The sequence below is a fragment of the Frankliniella occidentalis genome, unplaced genomic scaffold (assembly GCF_000697945.3).
Source record: "Frankliniella occidentalis isolate FOCC.00 unplaced genomic scaffold, Focc_3.1 Scaffold11, whole genome shotgun sequence".
Taxonomy (NCBI): domain Eukaryota; kingdom Metazoa; phylum Arthropoda; class Insecta; order Thysanoptera; family Thripidae; genus Frankliniella; species Frankliniella occidentalis.
Window position 1 is genome coordinate 1,617,454 of NW_026267141.1, and position 14,655 is coordinate 1,632,108.

At 49.5% G+C, this 14,655-nt stretch overlaps 5 protein-coding genes across 6 annotated transcripts in view; 2 read left to right on the plus strand and 3 right to left on the minus strand.

Annotated features, from left to right (window-relative positions):
* The window catches only part of LOC113207364 (transcription factor ETV7), a 4,518-nt gene extending 2,568 nt beyond the window's left edge, over positions 1-1,950 (plus strand). Inside the window, exon 3 of the mRNA XM_026423897.2 lies at positions 737-1,950. Coding sequence (XP_026279682.1) covers positions 737-954 — 218 coding nt within the window. The 3' untranslated portion in view covers positions 955-1,950. The remainder of the gene's footprint in view (positions 1-736) is intronic.
* Positions 1-14,008, minus strand: part of LOC113207377 (uncharacterized) — a 38,085-nt gene extending 24,077 nt beyond the window's left edge. The window contains exons 1-2 of one of the 2 annotated variants that reach the window (XM_026423917.2): positions 13,890-14,008; positions 11,325-12,582 (exon numbers count right to left, since the gene is read on the minus strand). In XM_026423917.2, coding sequence (XP_026279702.1) covers positions 11,347-12,582 — 1,236 coding nt within the window. In that variant the 5' untranslated portion in view covers positions 13,890-14,008 and the 3' untranslated portion in view covers positions 11,325-11,346. Of the gene's footprint in view, positions 1-11,324; positions 12,583-13,889 lie in introns of those variants that run through there. The other variant, XR_008012347.1, reaches the window with a different exon arrangement.
* On the minus strand, positions 2,622-5,813 carry LOC113207361 (E3 SUMO-protein ligase ZBED1-like). The gene is made up of 5 exons (XM_026423893.2): positions 5,367-5,813; positions 4,878-5,040; positions 3,828-4,795; positions 3,446-3,742; positions 2,622-3,363 (listed from the first exon to the last, which is right to left on the minus strand). The coding sequence occupies exons 1-5, from the start codon at positions 5,616-5,618 to the stop codon at positions 2,992-2,994; spliced, it is 2,052 nt and encodes a 683-aa protein (XP_026279678.1). The 5' UTR covers positions 5,619-5,813; the 3' UTR covers positions 2,622-2,991.
* On the plus strand, positions 6,456-10,535 carry LOC113207363 (uncharacterized). The gene is made up of 3 exons (XM_026423895.2): positions 6,456-6,866; positions 9,473-9,670; positions 9,798-10,535. The coding sequence occupies exons 1-3, from the start codon at positions 6,789-6,791 to the stop codon at positions 10,359-10,361; spliced, it is 840 nt and encodes a 279-aa protein (XP_026279680.2). The 5' UTR covers positions 6,456-6,788; the 3' UTR covers positions 10,362-10,535.
* On the minus strand, positions 6,889-9,087 carry LOC113207362 (putative nuclease HARBI1). The gene is made up of 6 exons (XM_026423894.2): positions 8,925-9,087; positions 8,289-8,546; positions 8,017-8,213; positions 7,804-7,936; positions 7,563-7,710; positions 6,889-7,467 (listed from the first exon to the last, which is right to left on the minus strand). The coding sequence occupies exons 2-6, from the start codon at positions 8,532-8,534 to the stop codon at positions 7,016-7,018; spliced, it is 1,176 nt and encodes a 391-aa protein (XP_026279679.1). The 5' UTR covers positions 8,535-8,546; positions 8,925-9,087; the 3' UTR covers positions 6,889-7,015.
* Positions 14,009-14,655: the final 647 nt, after the last annotated feature.

Genomic DNA, 14,655 nt, shown 5'->3' on the forward strand with positions numbered 1-14,655 from the left:
GGGGCGTCTGCACAGATTAGACGACTGGAGAAATTTAAGAAGGGGCTCAACAACAAACAATATTATAATCGTCATGTTAAAAACAACCAACCGAACCAACCGCTGTTGTGTGTGCGCGAAACTCCTCCCTCCTCCTCCTCCTCCTCCCTTCACCGCCCTTCGTTTATTGAGTCATTAGGGCGCTTTGCTGTTCGCGGGGAGGGGGCGTATAATTGCCCATTACAGCGCCGGCCCGGGTGCCCGCTGCTCCCCCTTTCCCCCGCGAGACGTATGTCTGTTTCCCTCCCACGCGGTTGCCAATGGCAACGGAACCTCTCCTCTTGCCTCCCGAACGCCGCAGTCGCCGCCGCCGCCGCGCCCGTCCCTTCCCTTCCCGTGCACTCGCACATCCGGCCAAGCGGCTCTCCCGAGGCGGAAAAGCGGAAGCGACGTCAGAATTCAAGACCGGAAGCAGCCGGGGGGCCCCCGTGTGTGTGGGAATGTCGCACTGGACATTGTCTGGAGCGACTTTCTGGAGAAGATGCCGCGTGGGAGTGAGATAGTGGGAGCAGCAGGGCGTCAGCATTGTCGCGGATCAGGAGAACAATGGGAACTGTACATACGAGGTTGATAGCGGTCAATTATGCCAAAACACCCGTTTGTTCAAATGTTTCATCTGCGTAAAGTGGCCAAAACTTGGATTTTGAAATTTGTCTGACTCGTTTCTAATCCATAATTCTCGTTCCTGCCCACACAGATCCTAGGTGTTGGTCGCGTTCCGACGTCGCCGCCTGGCTCCACTACATGGCCATGGTGCACCACCTGCCCTGTGTGCCCATCGACCGCTTCCTCATGAACGGCAAGGCCCTGTGCCTCATGTCCATGGACATGTTCCTCGGGAGGGTGCCCCTCGGCGGCAAGCTCCTCTACAAGGACTTCCAGATCCGGCTGGGACGCGCCATGTACAACAGTTGAACAGACATTACGAGTGTACGAGAGTGTGTAAATCTGCGTGTGCGTGAATGAGTGTATGTGTTTTAAAGAATAAGAGTTTGTATGTCCAATAATATTGAGTGATATATATATAATACGTACAAGCACTGTGTTGAGGTAGCACCAGGACTGTGAAATCGACTATATTGTTGCAGAATTAGAGTTCAGGATATTTTTTGTAAGCACTCCTCACAATAGTTCATTCGTTTTTAAGGGTCTGAGTGGTGCTAAATTTTTCGGTGCTTTCTTCACAGTGCATTTCTGATTCGTGATACTTCTATGCCACTCGGCAACCACAATTGAAACTTTGCGAGAGTTAGTTTATTTTTGTAACTGTGGATGTGGTTTCATGTGATATGTATAGAAATCAACTTATACATTGTAGAACAGTTGACTAAAATATGTATTTTAAGACGTTTAGATAGATTTGTGTATTTTTGTACTATATATCTGTAGAGAGCAATCCAATCTTAAATTATTTTTAGTACCAGGATTTGATGCACTGGCAGCTAAGGTACATACATATCAGTATAGTATTGTGAAACTCCCTTTGATATCAGCCATGAAAAAAATTTTGGCTGAAAAGGAAGAATCATTGTGTAGAGGGCATAAGCCCGTGTGTTTCAGGTGTGCATCTAGTCATTAATTGATACATTATAATATCAAGTTCTCAGTTTTATGGGTGGAAAATTAGGAGGTTCTCTAAAATATGGGGAGTATGATGATGTAAGAATATTCTTCTCCAAGTGTCCTGTTATAACTGTATCAAGTGAACCTGAGTGACATTTCTTGTTCACTGTGCTCAAACTGTATGTTAGTTGCATTATGTGTGACTTAATTGTAGAGATTTAGAAAAAAGGAGTAATTTATTAATTCTCTGCCTTCTTGTTGTATAAATTGTTTTCAGTATTTATGAGTTATTTAACGTACATGATCAAATACGCATCTGTATATATTTTTTCTAGTCAATACATGAAAGATGAAAGAAAACATTCGAGTACTTTTGAATTACCCTAAAAACAGATTGACGGTCACTTTGCCCGACGAGATTTAAGGACACGTACCGTTTTATGGTGTGTTAAAAATACGGACTAATTAAAATATATTTTAAATGCTCAAAAATATGATACCGTCACAAATTCCCTAACGTTCTCAAAACCACAATGTGCAGCTGGCTGGACAGTCATTAAATGAACGTGACATCAGATATGCGTCGAAATGACCTCACTTGCATATACCGCCATGACTTGACACTCGTCTCTCACGCTCCTCACGCCACGACGGAGTGATGCGATGGGCACCAATGCACTCGACCTGCTCGGAGCGCCAGCCAGCGGCTTCCAAGGTAGCTACAGTAGAGAGACGACGCCCGTCCACCAGCCTGGTACCGCAAAAACGACAACGCATTGAGTGCACTTCAATGCGCTTTGGAAAGGCACGTTAAAAAGTGACACAGTGGTGGTAACGCCGCGCACTTAATGCGCATAAAATGCTTCGATGCATTTTAAAAGCGTCACCAATGTGTCACATTCTATGCGCCGGCGCGCGGCTCCCAGCGTGAGGTGCTGCTCCTTGGCGCCGTGGAGGTAGGCCGCCCATCGCACACCCGAGCTCCACGGGTCACGAACGAGCTCACACCGCACACGTAGAGATGCATATCGAATGAGAAATATCGATTTATTCGGTATCGATAGTATCGGGACCTTCCGATATGGAGGATCGATATATCGGAAAAAAGTATCGATATTTCGATATTATCATATGATATTAGAAAAAATTAAAGGAATTGTAAAAGAACGTTTATTTCTTGCTTAACGTTAAAATCTCTTTGGTTAACAATATCTCTGAACAAAACGCAGTCTTAAATTAGAATCAAAAACCTTAAGGACGAGACAAAGGAACCACAAATTAGCAATCAGTCACAAACAAAATAGAATTAGACACTCCAAGTAAGAATAGTCTATAAATAAGAATCACAAACCTTAAGGACGAGACAAATAAGGAACCACAAATTAGCAATCAGGCAACAAACCAAATAGAATCAGACACTCTAAGTAAGAAAAGTCTATGCTGCAGATGAGCTGGTGTGAGGCGGTTAGTCTTGTCAGTCACGATGTTGCCTGCATCCGAAAACATACGCTCGGAGGGAACAGACGTTGCCACCAAACTCAAGAAGACACGTGCAATCTTGTACAAATTCGGGTATTCGTGACGAATGCCTTCCCAAACTTCAAGAGGGTTGGCGGTCCTTGGAGATGGGGCTCGTTCCAGGAATGCTCGCAGCTCGGTGCGGGCCTTCCCTCCGATGTCGTCAGTTGTCAGGTTAACGAAGTCCCGCGCAACCCTTTCGTCATGCTCGTCCCATAGAGAGCGGGGACCAGTTGAGCTTGCCTGTAAAAAAGAGCACATACAGATTTACGAATTCTAGAAACTGAACAAGTATAAGTAAGTATAAGCTGCGCGGTACACTCACCTCACCCTCGCGAGGCTCAGTTCTGATTGGAACTCTAGCTGAGAGCTCTGCCTCTGCAGCATTAGCGCTTTCTCTAATGTGCTTTTTCATCATCTCTTCAATGTGCCCTCTGGCCCTGGCAACACCAGTAATATCTTGAAAATATGAACGCTGGAAGCGCGGGTCTACCAATGTTGCAATGGCAAGAGGCATAACTTGTTCAATTTTGTCAAACCGACGGTCGAATTCAGCGCAAACAAATTTGTAAAAGCGAGTAGCTAAGTCATCAGACCGTGGAATGGTCATTTTCTCCAGCTCCTGAAAGAAATTGAAGATTTAACAATTGATAAAGGCCCCCCCCCACCCTCTTATTGATTTATTTAATTAAGTAAGAATAGTTTACCTTTCTGATTATGAAGACCAATGGAATGACCTTGCTCGCGGTGGTGGTCTTATCCGCCGACATTTCTTTGGTCACAAAGTGGAAGGGCGCAAGAATAGACATCAGGATCTCGAGCGTGGCTAGCTCTGCCGCGGTCAGCATAGTTACATCGCTGGGAAACTTCAAGGCAGCTACTGCAATAACTTCTCTCATCTCCAGAAAACGCTCCAACATTAGGTAGGTTGAGCCCCACCGGGTCGGTACATCTTGAAGTAGGGACAGCGCCGTACCTTGGGTCTTCCCTTTCCCTATTTGTATCTTAGTAAGTTCGTTTTTGAAATTGTAGCTTCTGTGAGAGAATGTCACTATTTTCTTGACTTTGGCAACAAGCTCTGAGGCTCCAGCCACATGAGGGACCTGTTTCTTGTCTACTATTTTGAATCCCAAAGCTGCTTTAGGGATGAGATTGAGAGTATGGTCAAAGCATCCTAAGTGCTTATCAGCCCCAAATACGCGTCTAACACTATCCACAATATTGGCAGCATTATCCGTGATTACCAAGCTGACTCTACTGGTTTCTAGACCCCACTCTTCCAACACCTTCTCAAATTGTCCAGATAAGTATTGGCTGTCATGGGCTTCCTGAAGGGACCTCACCCCCAAAACCGCACACTCCAGTTCTGTGTCAATCGGAAAATGGGCCGTCACTCCAAGGAAGCTCGTCGTGTTGTGACTCTCGGTCCAGCAGTCGGCCGTCAAACACACGGCCGGAACCTTGGAAAGGGCATCCTTGACTAGAGCAGAGAGCGACTCGTACTTTTTCTCCATCATGTTGGTCGTCTTGTTGCGCCCAGGGGGTTTCCAAAGAGGCACGGCTTTCTTGGCGAAAGCCTGGAAGCCTTTCTTCTCTCCGGTTCTCAGAGGCATGCCATCTTTCATTACCATGTAGAGATATGAGTCATCGAGTTCCACCGCCCGAGGTCCACCCTCTGAAAAAACGAAAAAACGCGAGAATTAGAAATGGGGCGGCGCCGGCTGGCAACCCGCACTGCGTGCACGTTGTTACCGTACCTTTGTAGGACTCAGCTCGATGGAGTGATTCATGCAGCGTCGGTTGTTTGGGCGGAGAGGTGAATAGCGCCCTCCCTGATTTCCTCTTCCCTAGTAGTGAAGTGGGCGTTGTTTTTGCTGTGCCGCTTGCACTTCCACTACCAGACGGCTGCGGATGAGCTCCCTACAATGAAAAAATACAGTTGCTAAAAAAACTGCTTATTAAAATCAGCGCCGATTCCAGATCCGTTTCTCAGTATGGGCTGTGCGCGACAGGCCCCGTAGCGCCCCATTGGCAGTTAAAATTAAATGGCAATAAAATGCGCATAGAAGGTAAAACATTTCATCCGCATTTAACGCGAATACACGCCTTGAATGCGCATTTGTTACGCCCTAAAAGTTTCACCTTTTAGGCGCATTTTAATGCGCCTTGTGCATTCAATAATGTACATTCAAAGGTGCATTGGCGCTACGAGGGAGCTCTAAAAACTACGAGCAGGTTAAGGTTACCTCGGGCACGACAGGCGAATTCTCAAAAATTGCGTCCTCGTCGTCTTCATCTTCAGCGTCAGCTCTTCGAGCAGTGGATGTGGACGTGCTGCCCGATTTCTTAGGACGGAAGATATCATGCTTCTCGAGATGTTTCCATGCATTGGTGGTGTTCGACGAAGTTTTAATCGAGTGATTACACTTTCGGCATACAGCCGTGCCATCTGCTTGCTTGTCATAATGTTTCCAGACATCACTTCTGCCTGGAGCCATGGTTCACTAATGTCGTTTGATACACAATTCACAACATCAAGAATAACCGACAATAACAACTCTGTGCAAGTCAAAACAGGTGCTCGGGCGCGCTACACACACATCACTGCCTTCTAGAAGGCTTCCCAAACAATTGGCCGCTTTCGAGTGAATTACCAACGCCTAAGCACAGCAACCTATAATGTTTACTCGACATTATATTCGCCCTGATCGGTGAAATTTTGTTTCGATAGTTTATTTTTCTTCGCATAATGCATTTTCAGTCTGACAAACTAATACTACGAACTTAATTTAAGTGTTTCGTTGAGTGTGACAGAGTGCTGAAGTTGGCAGTCTTGAAAAGTGGAAGAGGTGGGGGGTGCGCACGCGCAGCAGCGACAGCGAGCGTAGGGTAGGGTGTCGGCTCCGCGGCTCCGCGGCTGCGTCTCAACTCGAGTCGACCACTTCACGCCAGTTGGCAAAGTTCAGGTCATGCTGCAGAGTAATCTTGGAGTTTGCAGCTCTATTCCAAGCGGTTTCTCCTAGTATCGATATCGGGCCGAAAAGTATCGATTCTGACCATATCGAAAAGCTGGACCATCGATACTTTTTTATCGATATATCGGTAAAAAGTATCGATATTTCGATACTTGGTATCGATATCGGGCATCTCTAAACGGAGCGAGCCGCACGAGAGCGGAGAGGTTAGGACACCGTGCTGACACCTCCCGAGACAAACAAGTAGGTAAGCAACTGCCGGCAGCTTCAGACGCGCAATGTACTATCCGTCGGTAATTGAGGAATCTATATTATTAATTTACACCTTATAAACGTTGCCAGCCGTCTCCAGGAGAAAGAGTGCGCGGTAGAAGCGGAGCGGACGAGGAGTCCCCCACTTCCAAAATAAGTTGGCGAGTTGACGAGTTGCCGCGAGTTGGGATCATTTTTTTGGGGGGGGTGCGCTATTTTTCGCAGATTTAGCGCGAGTTTTTGCAAACTTCCGGAGTTTTTGCGAGTTTGACGCGAGTTTATCGCGAGTTGGCTAGTGGTGGGGGAGCCGTCGGGAGGGGAGCTGTAACTTCTCCAGCCGCCGCGGCGCTACCCCGTGCCGCGGCGACACTCCCTGCGGCGGAGCTACCCCGGGCTGACCCTCTGTGCACTGCAGCTCCGCCCGCGATCACCAGCCTGGCCATGGAGTGCGACACCTGCACCGAGCACCTGGACAACACCGAGCGGCTGCCCGACAGCAGGTGCCCGTCGTGCCACCAGGTGAGTGTTTTATTAGGGGTTCACTGTTATCCCATGGATTTCGACACATGGAGAAAATAATCTCACAGCTAATTCTTCTTTATAATAATCAGAAGTACTATTAGCTGACAAGCTCTGCTAAGTGCGCGCGTTGCCTACCTGCAGATCCATTAGAGGCAAGGTGGAACTTCTTGACAGTCAATGAGGTAACGTTGACGTATATCTTGTGCCTCTCTTAACAAGTTTCTGATCCTGTGACTCCTCCCCCCATCAACCTCTTGCACCACTTCCTCATCACACACATCATCCAGGACATGATCATCACCCGCATCCTCAAGTTCCTCTTCCTCTGGCACTGGGTCTGGGTCTGAAAGGCGAGCTTTCACACAAATGTTGTGTAGGACGCAGCAAGCATTTACCATTTTAGACACTTTCAAATGATGATAATCAAGGGCCCGTATTTTTGAGAGACATAAGAATCTTCCTTTTAAGATCCTAATGCAGCGCACAACAGCGTTCCTTGCTGAACAATGCTTCTCTGTGTAGACCCTTTCTTTTGAACCTTCTGCAGCGTCAGGAATTGGAGTGTGAAGCCAGGGTTCCTCAGGATAGCCAGAGTCTCCTGTTAAATAAAATAAATTTAAATTAAATTAGAACAAAAACATGTTTTGCATTGCTGCAGTCAGTACATACATACATATTTCCCAAGTCACTCACCTAACAGCCAGCAGGATTCTCCTCTTCCTTCATTGTAAATAGCTACCATCCTTTCACGAATACTGCAGCCAGCCCAAATGTAAGCGTCATCAGTACATCCAGGAAATTGAGCAACGACATTTAGGATGACGAGATCAGTGTCACAGGTCTGTGAAAAATTAAGTGCTAGTAGTTAAAAGAGAAACATTCATTGTAAATAACCAATTCAGAATCAAAGAACCATAATTATTGAATCACTCACAATTTGCACATTTATGGAATGGTAACCCTTTCTGTTTACAAATATATCCTCTCTCTCAGTCGGTCTCTTTATGGGAATGTGAGTCCCGTCAACATACCCAATAACACATTTTAAATCTGAAGCCAGGGAGTTTCTGGAAATGAAATAATACATTTTATATAAGGCATAACAGGGGAACGTCAACTAGACCAAGCGAAAAATAATGGTACATACTTGTGGATGACTAGCCTCCTCTCATTGTACTCTCTTGGAAATCTAATGTGAGCTTGGAGTATGTCAAGTCTATTCATCACATTCACAACTTCATCAATAGCGCGGCTCACAGATGGTTGAGACATGGCCAGGTCATAGTTCCTTTCATTTGGTTTTTGAAAATTACCATTGGCAAAGAAATGCAGTGCACACAGGACCTTAAAAAGAAGTGACAATAAATTTACCAATATTTTATTTTTATAAAACACATTCTGAGGCAAACTAAGACTTACTTTTAAGTATACGGGTATTGCAGATGCTCTCTGAGGTTGGTGCATGTAGGGCTCTAAACTATCTATCAGCTCCCTGGCTAATACTTTTGGAAGACGATAATACTGACAAAATTCAGTCTCAGTGACTGCAAATGGATCCAACATGTCCCTTAGCTGAGCCTTCTCAATGCGAGATAGGTTGATTTGAATTCTACGTCTCCTTTCACGAGCTCGCCGTATCATGATTCGTAAGATAAGGTGATCCATTGTGTGCCTCACCTACAGGAAGGATAGCACATAATTAGGCCAAATAAAAATGAATAGAACATTATACACAAACAAGGAGAGCAAACATCAACAGGCATTGAGAGGTACTTGAAAGCTTGTTTCACCATTTACAGGGTCAGCAGCTGTATGTATGTTCAGAGATGCACATACAAAATTTGATAATGATTACATTACCTTAATTTTAGATTGATAATATGAAATTAACGTTTTCTGTACGACAGTGACATAAACTTAACCTAGCTGTACAAAAAACTCAAGGTGCTGCATTGGAAACCCTTCCTATCAAGGAGCAGTATGTAGTGCTATGGTGTTCCTTCCAAATTTAATATTTGCTCAAATTGTTTCGTTAAAGATACAAAAATCACTTACCTAGATGTTTATGCCAGTTGTTTACGATTCGAAACCTTGGGCCCAGAGCAGTCGCCCCACGGAACCGTTTCGGAAAGGTTCCGATCCGATCGCAGGGCTTCTTGAATACGGACGCGGTCGGATTCGGAAAGACGCTCGGACTCGGAGTCGTCAGAACTCCCCCTCCCTCGGGTGGGGCTGACCTCAAAACGCGTGGTTCGCTCGAACAGTTTATTGGCAGGACTGCATTTCTGTATCCCAGTCCCAGCATTAGGTTTACAGCCTGCGCAGCTCACTTCCTCACTTCGAGATCGCGGGTTGTTCCTCTTTCTCTCTCGCACCACCAGCTTTCTAATGGAACTAGCCCTCTAATGGAAAAGGAGACAGAGACAGCCACCCGCTATCTCCTAGAATGCTCGAAGCGAAGTGCGACGACCCTGGTTTACAGGAGGGCTGCCAAAGGAGGGATGTCAACAGGAGAGGCGCCATGGTCTGTGGCGATAAAGAACTGTTCACGTCCCGTTTGCTTCCCTACTACCCCGGTATGGTCTGTCTGTATGGTTGTACAGGATCGAAGCGGAGCACGGGACCCACCACCTGCAGCTGCTCCGGCACCACCTGCAGCTCCCAATGACGGCCGAGACCCCCAACCAGCTGCCGATGCGCAGGCGCGGCCCCCGCGCGAGATGGAAATGACGTGGTACATCGGCAACAGTCCCGACGACGAGCAGCAACGGAAGGCCGCCGCCCTGCGGGACGCGCCAGGGGTGAGTGAGTGAGAGAGTGGGCGCCGCCGGACCTCGAGCCTCGCGGATCAGCAGGGAAGCGGCCGCGTTCACAGAGAAGCTCATCCGGCTGTTATCGGCCACTCTAATCGACTCTGTTCTGCCGCAGGTGAGGCGGCTGGTTGGAGTGCGGTGTGACAGGGACCCCGCCTGGAGCCTCCAGCTGCTGCAGCGCGCCGCGCCCTCGGTGGAGCAGCTGAGTGTGTACGGCCCCCGCGAGGCCCACCTGCGCGCGGTGCACGCCATGCCGCGGCTAACGAGGCTGCTCCTGTCGTGTCATGATGCTGCCCTGGCCGCCCAGCCCCCCGAGCTGCCCGCGCTGCCGACGGGACACAGCCGCCTGCAGTGGCTCAGGGTGTGGGACTTCCCCCGCGCCGGCGCCACACTGCTGCAGTCCCTGCTGCGGGCGCACGGCCACTCGCTCGAGTTCCTGCAGCTGCAGGTGGGCACGGCGGGCGACAAGGAGTGGCCAGAGAGCTGCGGGGACCTGCACTCGCTGCTCGAGCCGTGCGGCCTGCGCGCGCTGCGGAGGCTCGTGCTGCAGAGGGGCGCAAGAAGGTTCACTCACGGGCCGGCCCCGTGCGGCCAGCAGCGCGCCCAGGTGCGGCGGGTGCTGCCCGGGGCCGAGGTGCTATGCATCGAGTGTGACGACGTGGAATGGGACGACTTGTAGGGGCGGCGAGCTGCGAGTAGCGGGCGCGCCACCGCCGCCCCGGGACCCCGCGTGGTAGAGAGGACTCTGGGCACAACAACCTCCCAAGATTGAAACTAAAGACGAGTTCTAGTCGTACAATTATTATAATTTTATATTATCGAAGGAGATTTCAAGTAAAATACGTGCCTTCTACTACGTTATTTACTCCATCATTTCCAGCGGCACACCTGTTCAACGATTTGTAGAAGGGAAGTTCAAAACGCACACTCTGAGTGGCGTGAGACGGTATTAAAACCGATTAAAACTTTAGATTAAGTAACACACGGTTAACACAGCTGTGTCTAGACACACCAACCAAACGTGCACCGGACATCCGTACTAATTACTAAAGATACCTTTGTGAAGGTGTTGCCACAAATGAACGTTTCACGGGGAGACATGTCGCGACATCAATGACAGCGCCTGCGGCGCGCTGGGTAGGCCAGCCCGCCGAGCAGCTCAGTCAGTTGATTGATTACTGATACACTCCTAGCGGAAAAGCTACAGCCCGCCGTCAGCGAAACCTTATTTGGTTTTCTTACTTCCGTTCTGAACGGTTCTGAATATAGACTGTCCGTGGAAAGAAACTGACAATTTATCTAATTATAACCCTCAGAAAATATACAGGGTGGTCCACAGACCCCTTCCTTTATTTTGCTTATATTGTACCGCATGCAGGCGTGCGGGTGGGCTTGCCTACCGTTGTTCACCGCGGCGCCTTATGGCCCCGTGCGAGTATGCAACACGCCCGCACGCCCGCATCCGATACAGTGTAAGCAAAATAAAGGAAGGGGTCTGTGGACCCCCCCGGTAAAACGCAAATCAAATCACTGATGACCAAACAGCGGGACGCATCAAACTTTTTTTTTAAATCACTCCTCGGAAGAAGCCTATGAGAGAACGGTGATGCGAGTGATGCTAATCAAATAATAACAAACGAAATAAAACCACGAATTTAATGGCGTCACACATAGGCAAGACATTCATGGTCGTCGAGACATTTTGGGCCCTCACTCACGCGTACATGGGGTTCGGGGTTGGGGTTCGCTGTCGCTGCTGCGAGTAGACTTCGACCGGCCTCCGCGCCCCACAGCACGTTGATGCACAGCCTCAGGTTGTGGCTGCGGCCCGGAGTGCACAGCGACTGAAGCGCGCCGAGCAGCGCCAGCATCAGCTCAGAGTTCTGGGAGAGGTTGTTATCGATGCACAGCGCTTCCACGCAGGAGCGCCCCGAGGAAGCCAGGGCCGAGACGACCTCGACGGCGTTGGTGAGGTCGGAAGAGCCGTGGACGTGGACGGCGCGCAGCTGGTGCGCGCGGCGGAAGAACGCGGCGGCCGCCTCGACGACGCCCCTCACCGACGAGCTCACGGCCTCCTCCGGGGCCGCCTGGTTGCCGTCCAAGAGGAGGATGACCTTGCGCAGGGACGCGCACGCCACCAGGGCGTCCATGCCGGGGAGCATCGGGCACTTGAGCACGGCGAGCAGGGGCAGCCCGGCCAGCAGGAGGGCCGTGGAGCTCGAGCTCGACCAGGACGGGAAGCAGTACGAGGAGAGGCTCACCTCCCGGAGGGTGGCGGCGTGCCCGGCCAGCAGCGAGTCGAGGACGCGCGGCACCGCCGGGGTCAGCTGGCAGGCGAGGCGCCTCAGCGACGCGAGGACGGGGCCGGCGGGCTCGGCGGGGACGTGGTAGTCGTCACAGCCTCCAATCGAAAGGACACGCAAACCAGGCGTCGACGCCAGCGTCTCGAAAAGTGTGGAGGCGTGCGCTTTAGACGCCTCACGGTCGGCATTGCTCGAGCTAACGCGGCTGACGAGGTGAATGTCGATCTCTCGCAGCCGGCCGAGGCCCCGCTGGTGCGCGATGAGTCGGGCCGCGAGCAGGGCCCCTTCACCACCCACTGCGGTGATCGTCAAGCTCCTCGCGGCACACGGGGCGGTGAACAGCTGGTGGCACTCCGGGCAGGAGGCCGAGAGGCTGACCCGCACCGAGTCCAGGCACGGCGCCAGGCGCAGCGCGCGGCAGGACCAGGGGTCGGCGTCGAAGAGATCAGACGCGTCGCCGACGCCTCTGAGCCGCCAAACGTCCCGATGCAGGGCCAGGGCCGCGAACCTCGAGCAAACTAGGCGCAGTTGGAAAACCTCCGGCAGGCTCAGGAGGGACATGACCTGTACCAGGACGTCGTCCGGGAGGAGATCCATCTGTAAGGATGCGACAAGGACTGGTAGTGACTGCCGTGCATGCCTTTTGTACTTTGGGGAAATTTACGTAGGTGCGAGTGTAAAACAATATATACGTAATGAGCGAGGAAATGAGGTAATTCTATTTATCGAAGGGGACGAGAAGTGACATGTAGTTCTTACTTTGGGAGATAAAAAATTTCAGTAAAAAGGAACAGGCGAGGAAGATGGAAAGAGGTGAAGGGGAGGGAGGAGAGGGCGAGGGGGAGGGTGGGGAAGAAGCAACGGACATTTGAAGGAATAGGAACGACGAGACCCTTCCTGGCGTTCATGTCCGTTTATGCACCTGCAGGATCATCTCAGAATCGACGTCATGGGGGCTCCATGAGGTTGATGATGAAATGTCACCCAGGACGACTTTGGAGAGAAGCAAGTTGATGTCGGGTATTGGTTCGTCGACCTCAAAAGATTTAAGGATGAGGCATCCTTCCCACCACAGAACATTCTGTTCCTTACTATAACTTAGGGTTTGGTGATATAAAGCGACAAGAAAAGTCTCCAGTTCGCACCCACCGCCGGCCCAGAGGTGGGCCCAAGCCTGTCTGGTACTATGGACAGGCGCTATGCTAATATTTTTAGACAATCCCCAAGACTTTCTCTACCAGACGGAAAAGCCCTCTTCACTAACTGTCAGCACTTGGACCTGACCATAATAACGGGAGACGGTATAAAACAGATTGTTGCGTAATTTCTGGCATTGAATTTAAAAGTCACCTGAAGTGAAACTTGTGTCAGATGAGTTTCTATAAACAGATCATCCTGACGACAAAAATCACACTGGCAACCCACTTGACAGAGCATTATCATTGGATGAAATGCTTTGCTTATTGCTTTCAGTTCATCCAATTATTTAATACAAGGAGATTTTTAATCTTCACAAATCCACAGAGTGGGTCGAACTTTGATTTACTATCAGCTATGGCATAGATCATCACCGTGAGCCACTTCAACAAATTTTGTATAATAACAACAACATTGCGTAATGTTCTAAAGCAACGATCAGGAAATCATTTGGATGTCACTGTGACGACAAATGTATAGATTACGCCCACATGTAGTCAGTTAGAGGGGGTAATAAAACCGCGTTTATATAAATAGGCTCGTGTGCACAGAAAGTCGAAGATCACAAAAACCGACTCTATGGTCGCTTGTGTCGTATCGAACACCTAAAGTGCATTTTAGGGGTTAGGCGACTGAAGGGCGCGAGGTGTAGGTAAAATCTGCAGACGCGTTTTACTAGCACTAGCGACAAAGAATTATCTGCTTACCGTGGACGCCTTGATGACAGTTTTCACAAAGAACGTGCCCGTAACAGTTCTGACGCAGGTTCAGCTTCACGAAACTCTACGAGACGAGCCGAGCCACTAAACTAGCGAGGGAAGCGGAAGCGGGGGCGGGCAACTGGTTGGTGGGGAGAGGGGGAGGGGGGAGGAGGTGAACAAAACAAGCCTATACTCAGATTTTCAAAATGTTTTTTACCTGCTCCACGTGCTAGTCTGCTCCTAAATCTGACACACGAAGAGACTAACACTTGCTATGTCCTCCGAAATTCTATAAAATTTATTCATTAATAAAATTACAAAAAAGTTTGGAGTTTGCGACGAAAATTTAAGCAATTTGAGAGAACGTTCTTGTTCAGCTCAGGGGGCGCCAGGGGCAGTTTCTGCTTGACGCCTGTAGTCCCTGTGGTTTCAGTTTCGTCAGTTTATTGGGACGGGGGCGAGGTTTGACCTTGGAGGTGACCGTCCCCGACCTGCAAAAATAGGACAAAAATGGCACGCTCAATGGAATATTGAAGCAAAATATTGCTCAGGATATGATTCAGAACGGAGGTGGGGGCCTAGGAAAATTTGACGGATCAATAGGCGAGGGTTAAGGTAAGGAAGGGAGTTCCAGATTTTGGGGGGAAAGGGGGGGGGGTTGCTTTGGTCAAAAACGAATCAAGCCCAATATCATGCACCATTTTTGTCATTGGCTGATGTGATCTTACTTTAGGGTCTTGAAGTCGGTCCCCTCGCACTCCTGGCAGTGCCT

What these genes read in the sequence shown, in the direction of transcription:
- LOC113207361 (XM_026423893.2), bottom strand. Translation starts at nt 5,618, where the DNA reads ATGGCTCCAGGCAGAAGTGATGTCTGGAAACATTATGACAAGCAAGCA. An exon ending in TCGAGCTGAGTCCTACAAAG is followed by an intron (nt 4,796 to 4,877) that starts GTACGGTAACAA and finishes TCGTTTTTTCAG; the next exon opens with AGGGTGGACCTCGGGCGGTG. An exon ending in CTGAGCCTCGCGAGGGTGAG is followed by an intron (nt 3,364 to 3,445) that starts GTGAGTGTACCG and finishes TCTTTTTTACAG; the next exon opens with GCAAGCTCAACTGGTCCCCG.
- LOC113207363 (XM_026423895.2), top strand. Translation starts at nt 6,789, where the DNA reads ATGGAGTGCGACACCTGCACCGAGCACCTGGACAACACCGAGCGGCTG. An exon ending in GGTGCCCGTCGTGCCACCAG is followed by an intron (nt 6,867 to 9,472) that starts GTGAGTGTTTTA and finishes ATGGTTGTACAG; the next exon opens with GATCGAAGCGGAGCACGGGA. An exon ending in CCCTGCGGGACGCGCCAGGG is followed by an intron (nt 9,671 to 9,797) that starts GTGAGTGAGTGA and finishes GTTCTGCCGCAG; the next exon opens with GTGAGGCGGCTGGTTGGAGT.
- LOC113207362 (XM_026423894.2), bottom strand. Translation starts at nt 8,534, where the DNA reads ATGGATCACCTTATCTTACGAATCATGATACGGCGAGCTCGTGAAAGG. An exon ending in CAATACCCGTATACTTAAAA is followed by an intron (nt 8,214 to 8,288) that starts GTAAGTCTTAGT and finishes CTTCTTTTTAAG; the next exon opens with GTCCTGTGTGCACTGCATTT. An exon ending in AGGAGGCTAGTCATCCACAA is followed by an intron (nt 7,937 to 8,016) that starts GTATGTACCATT and finishes TTTCATTTCCAG; the next exon opens with AAACTCCCTGGCTTCAGATT.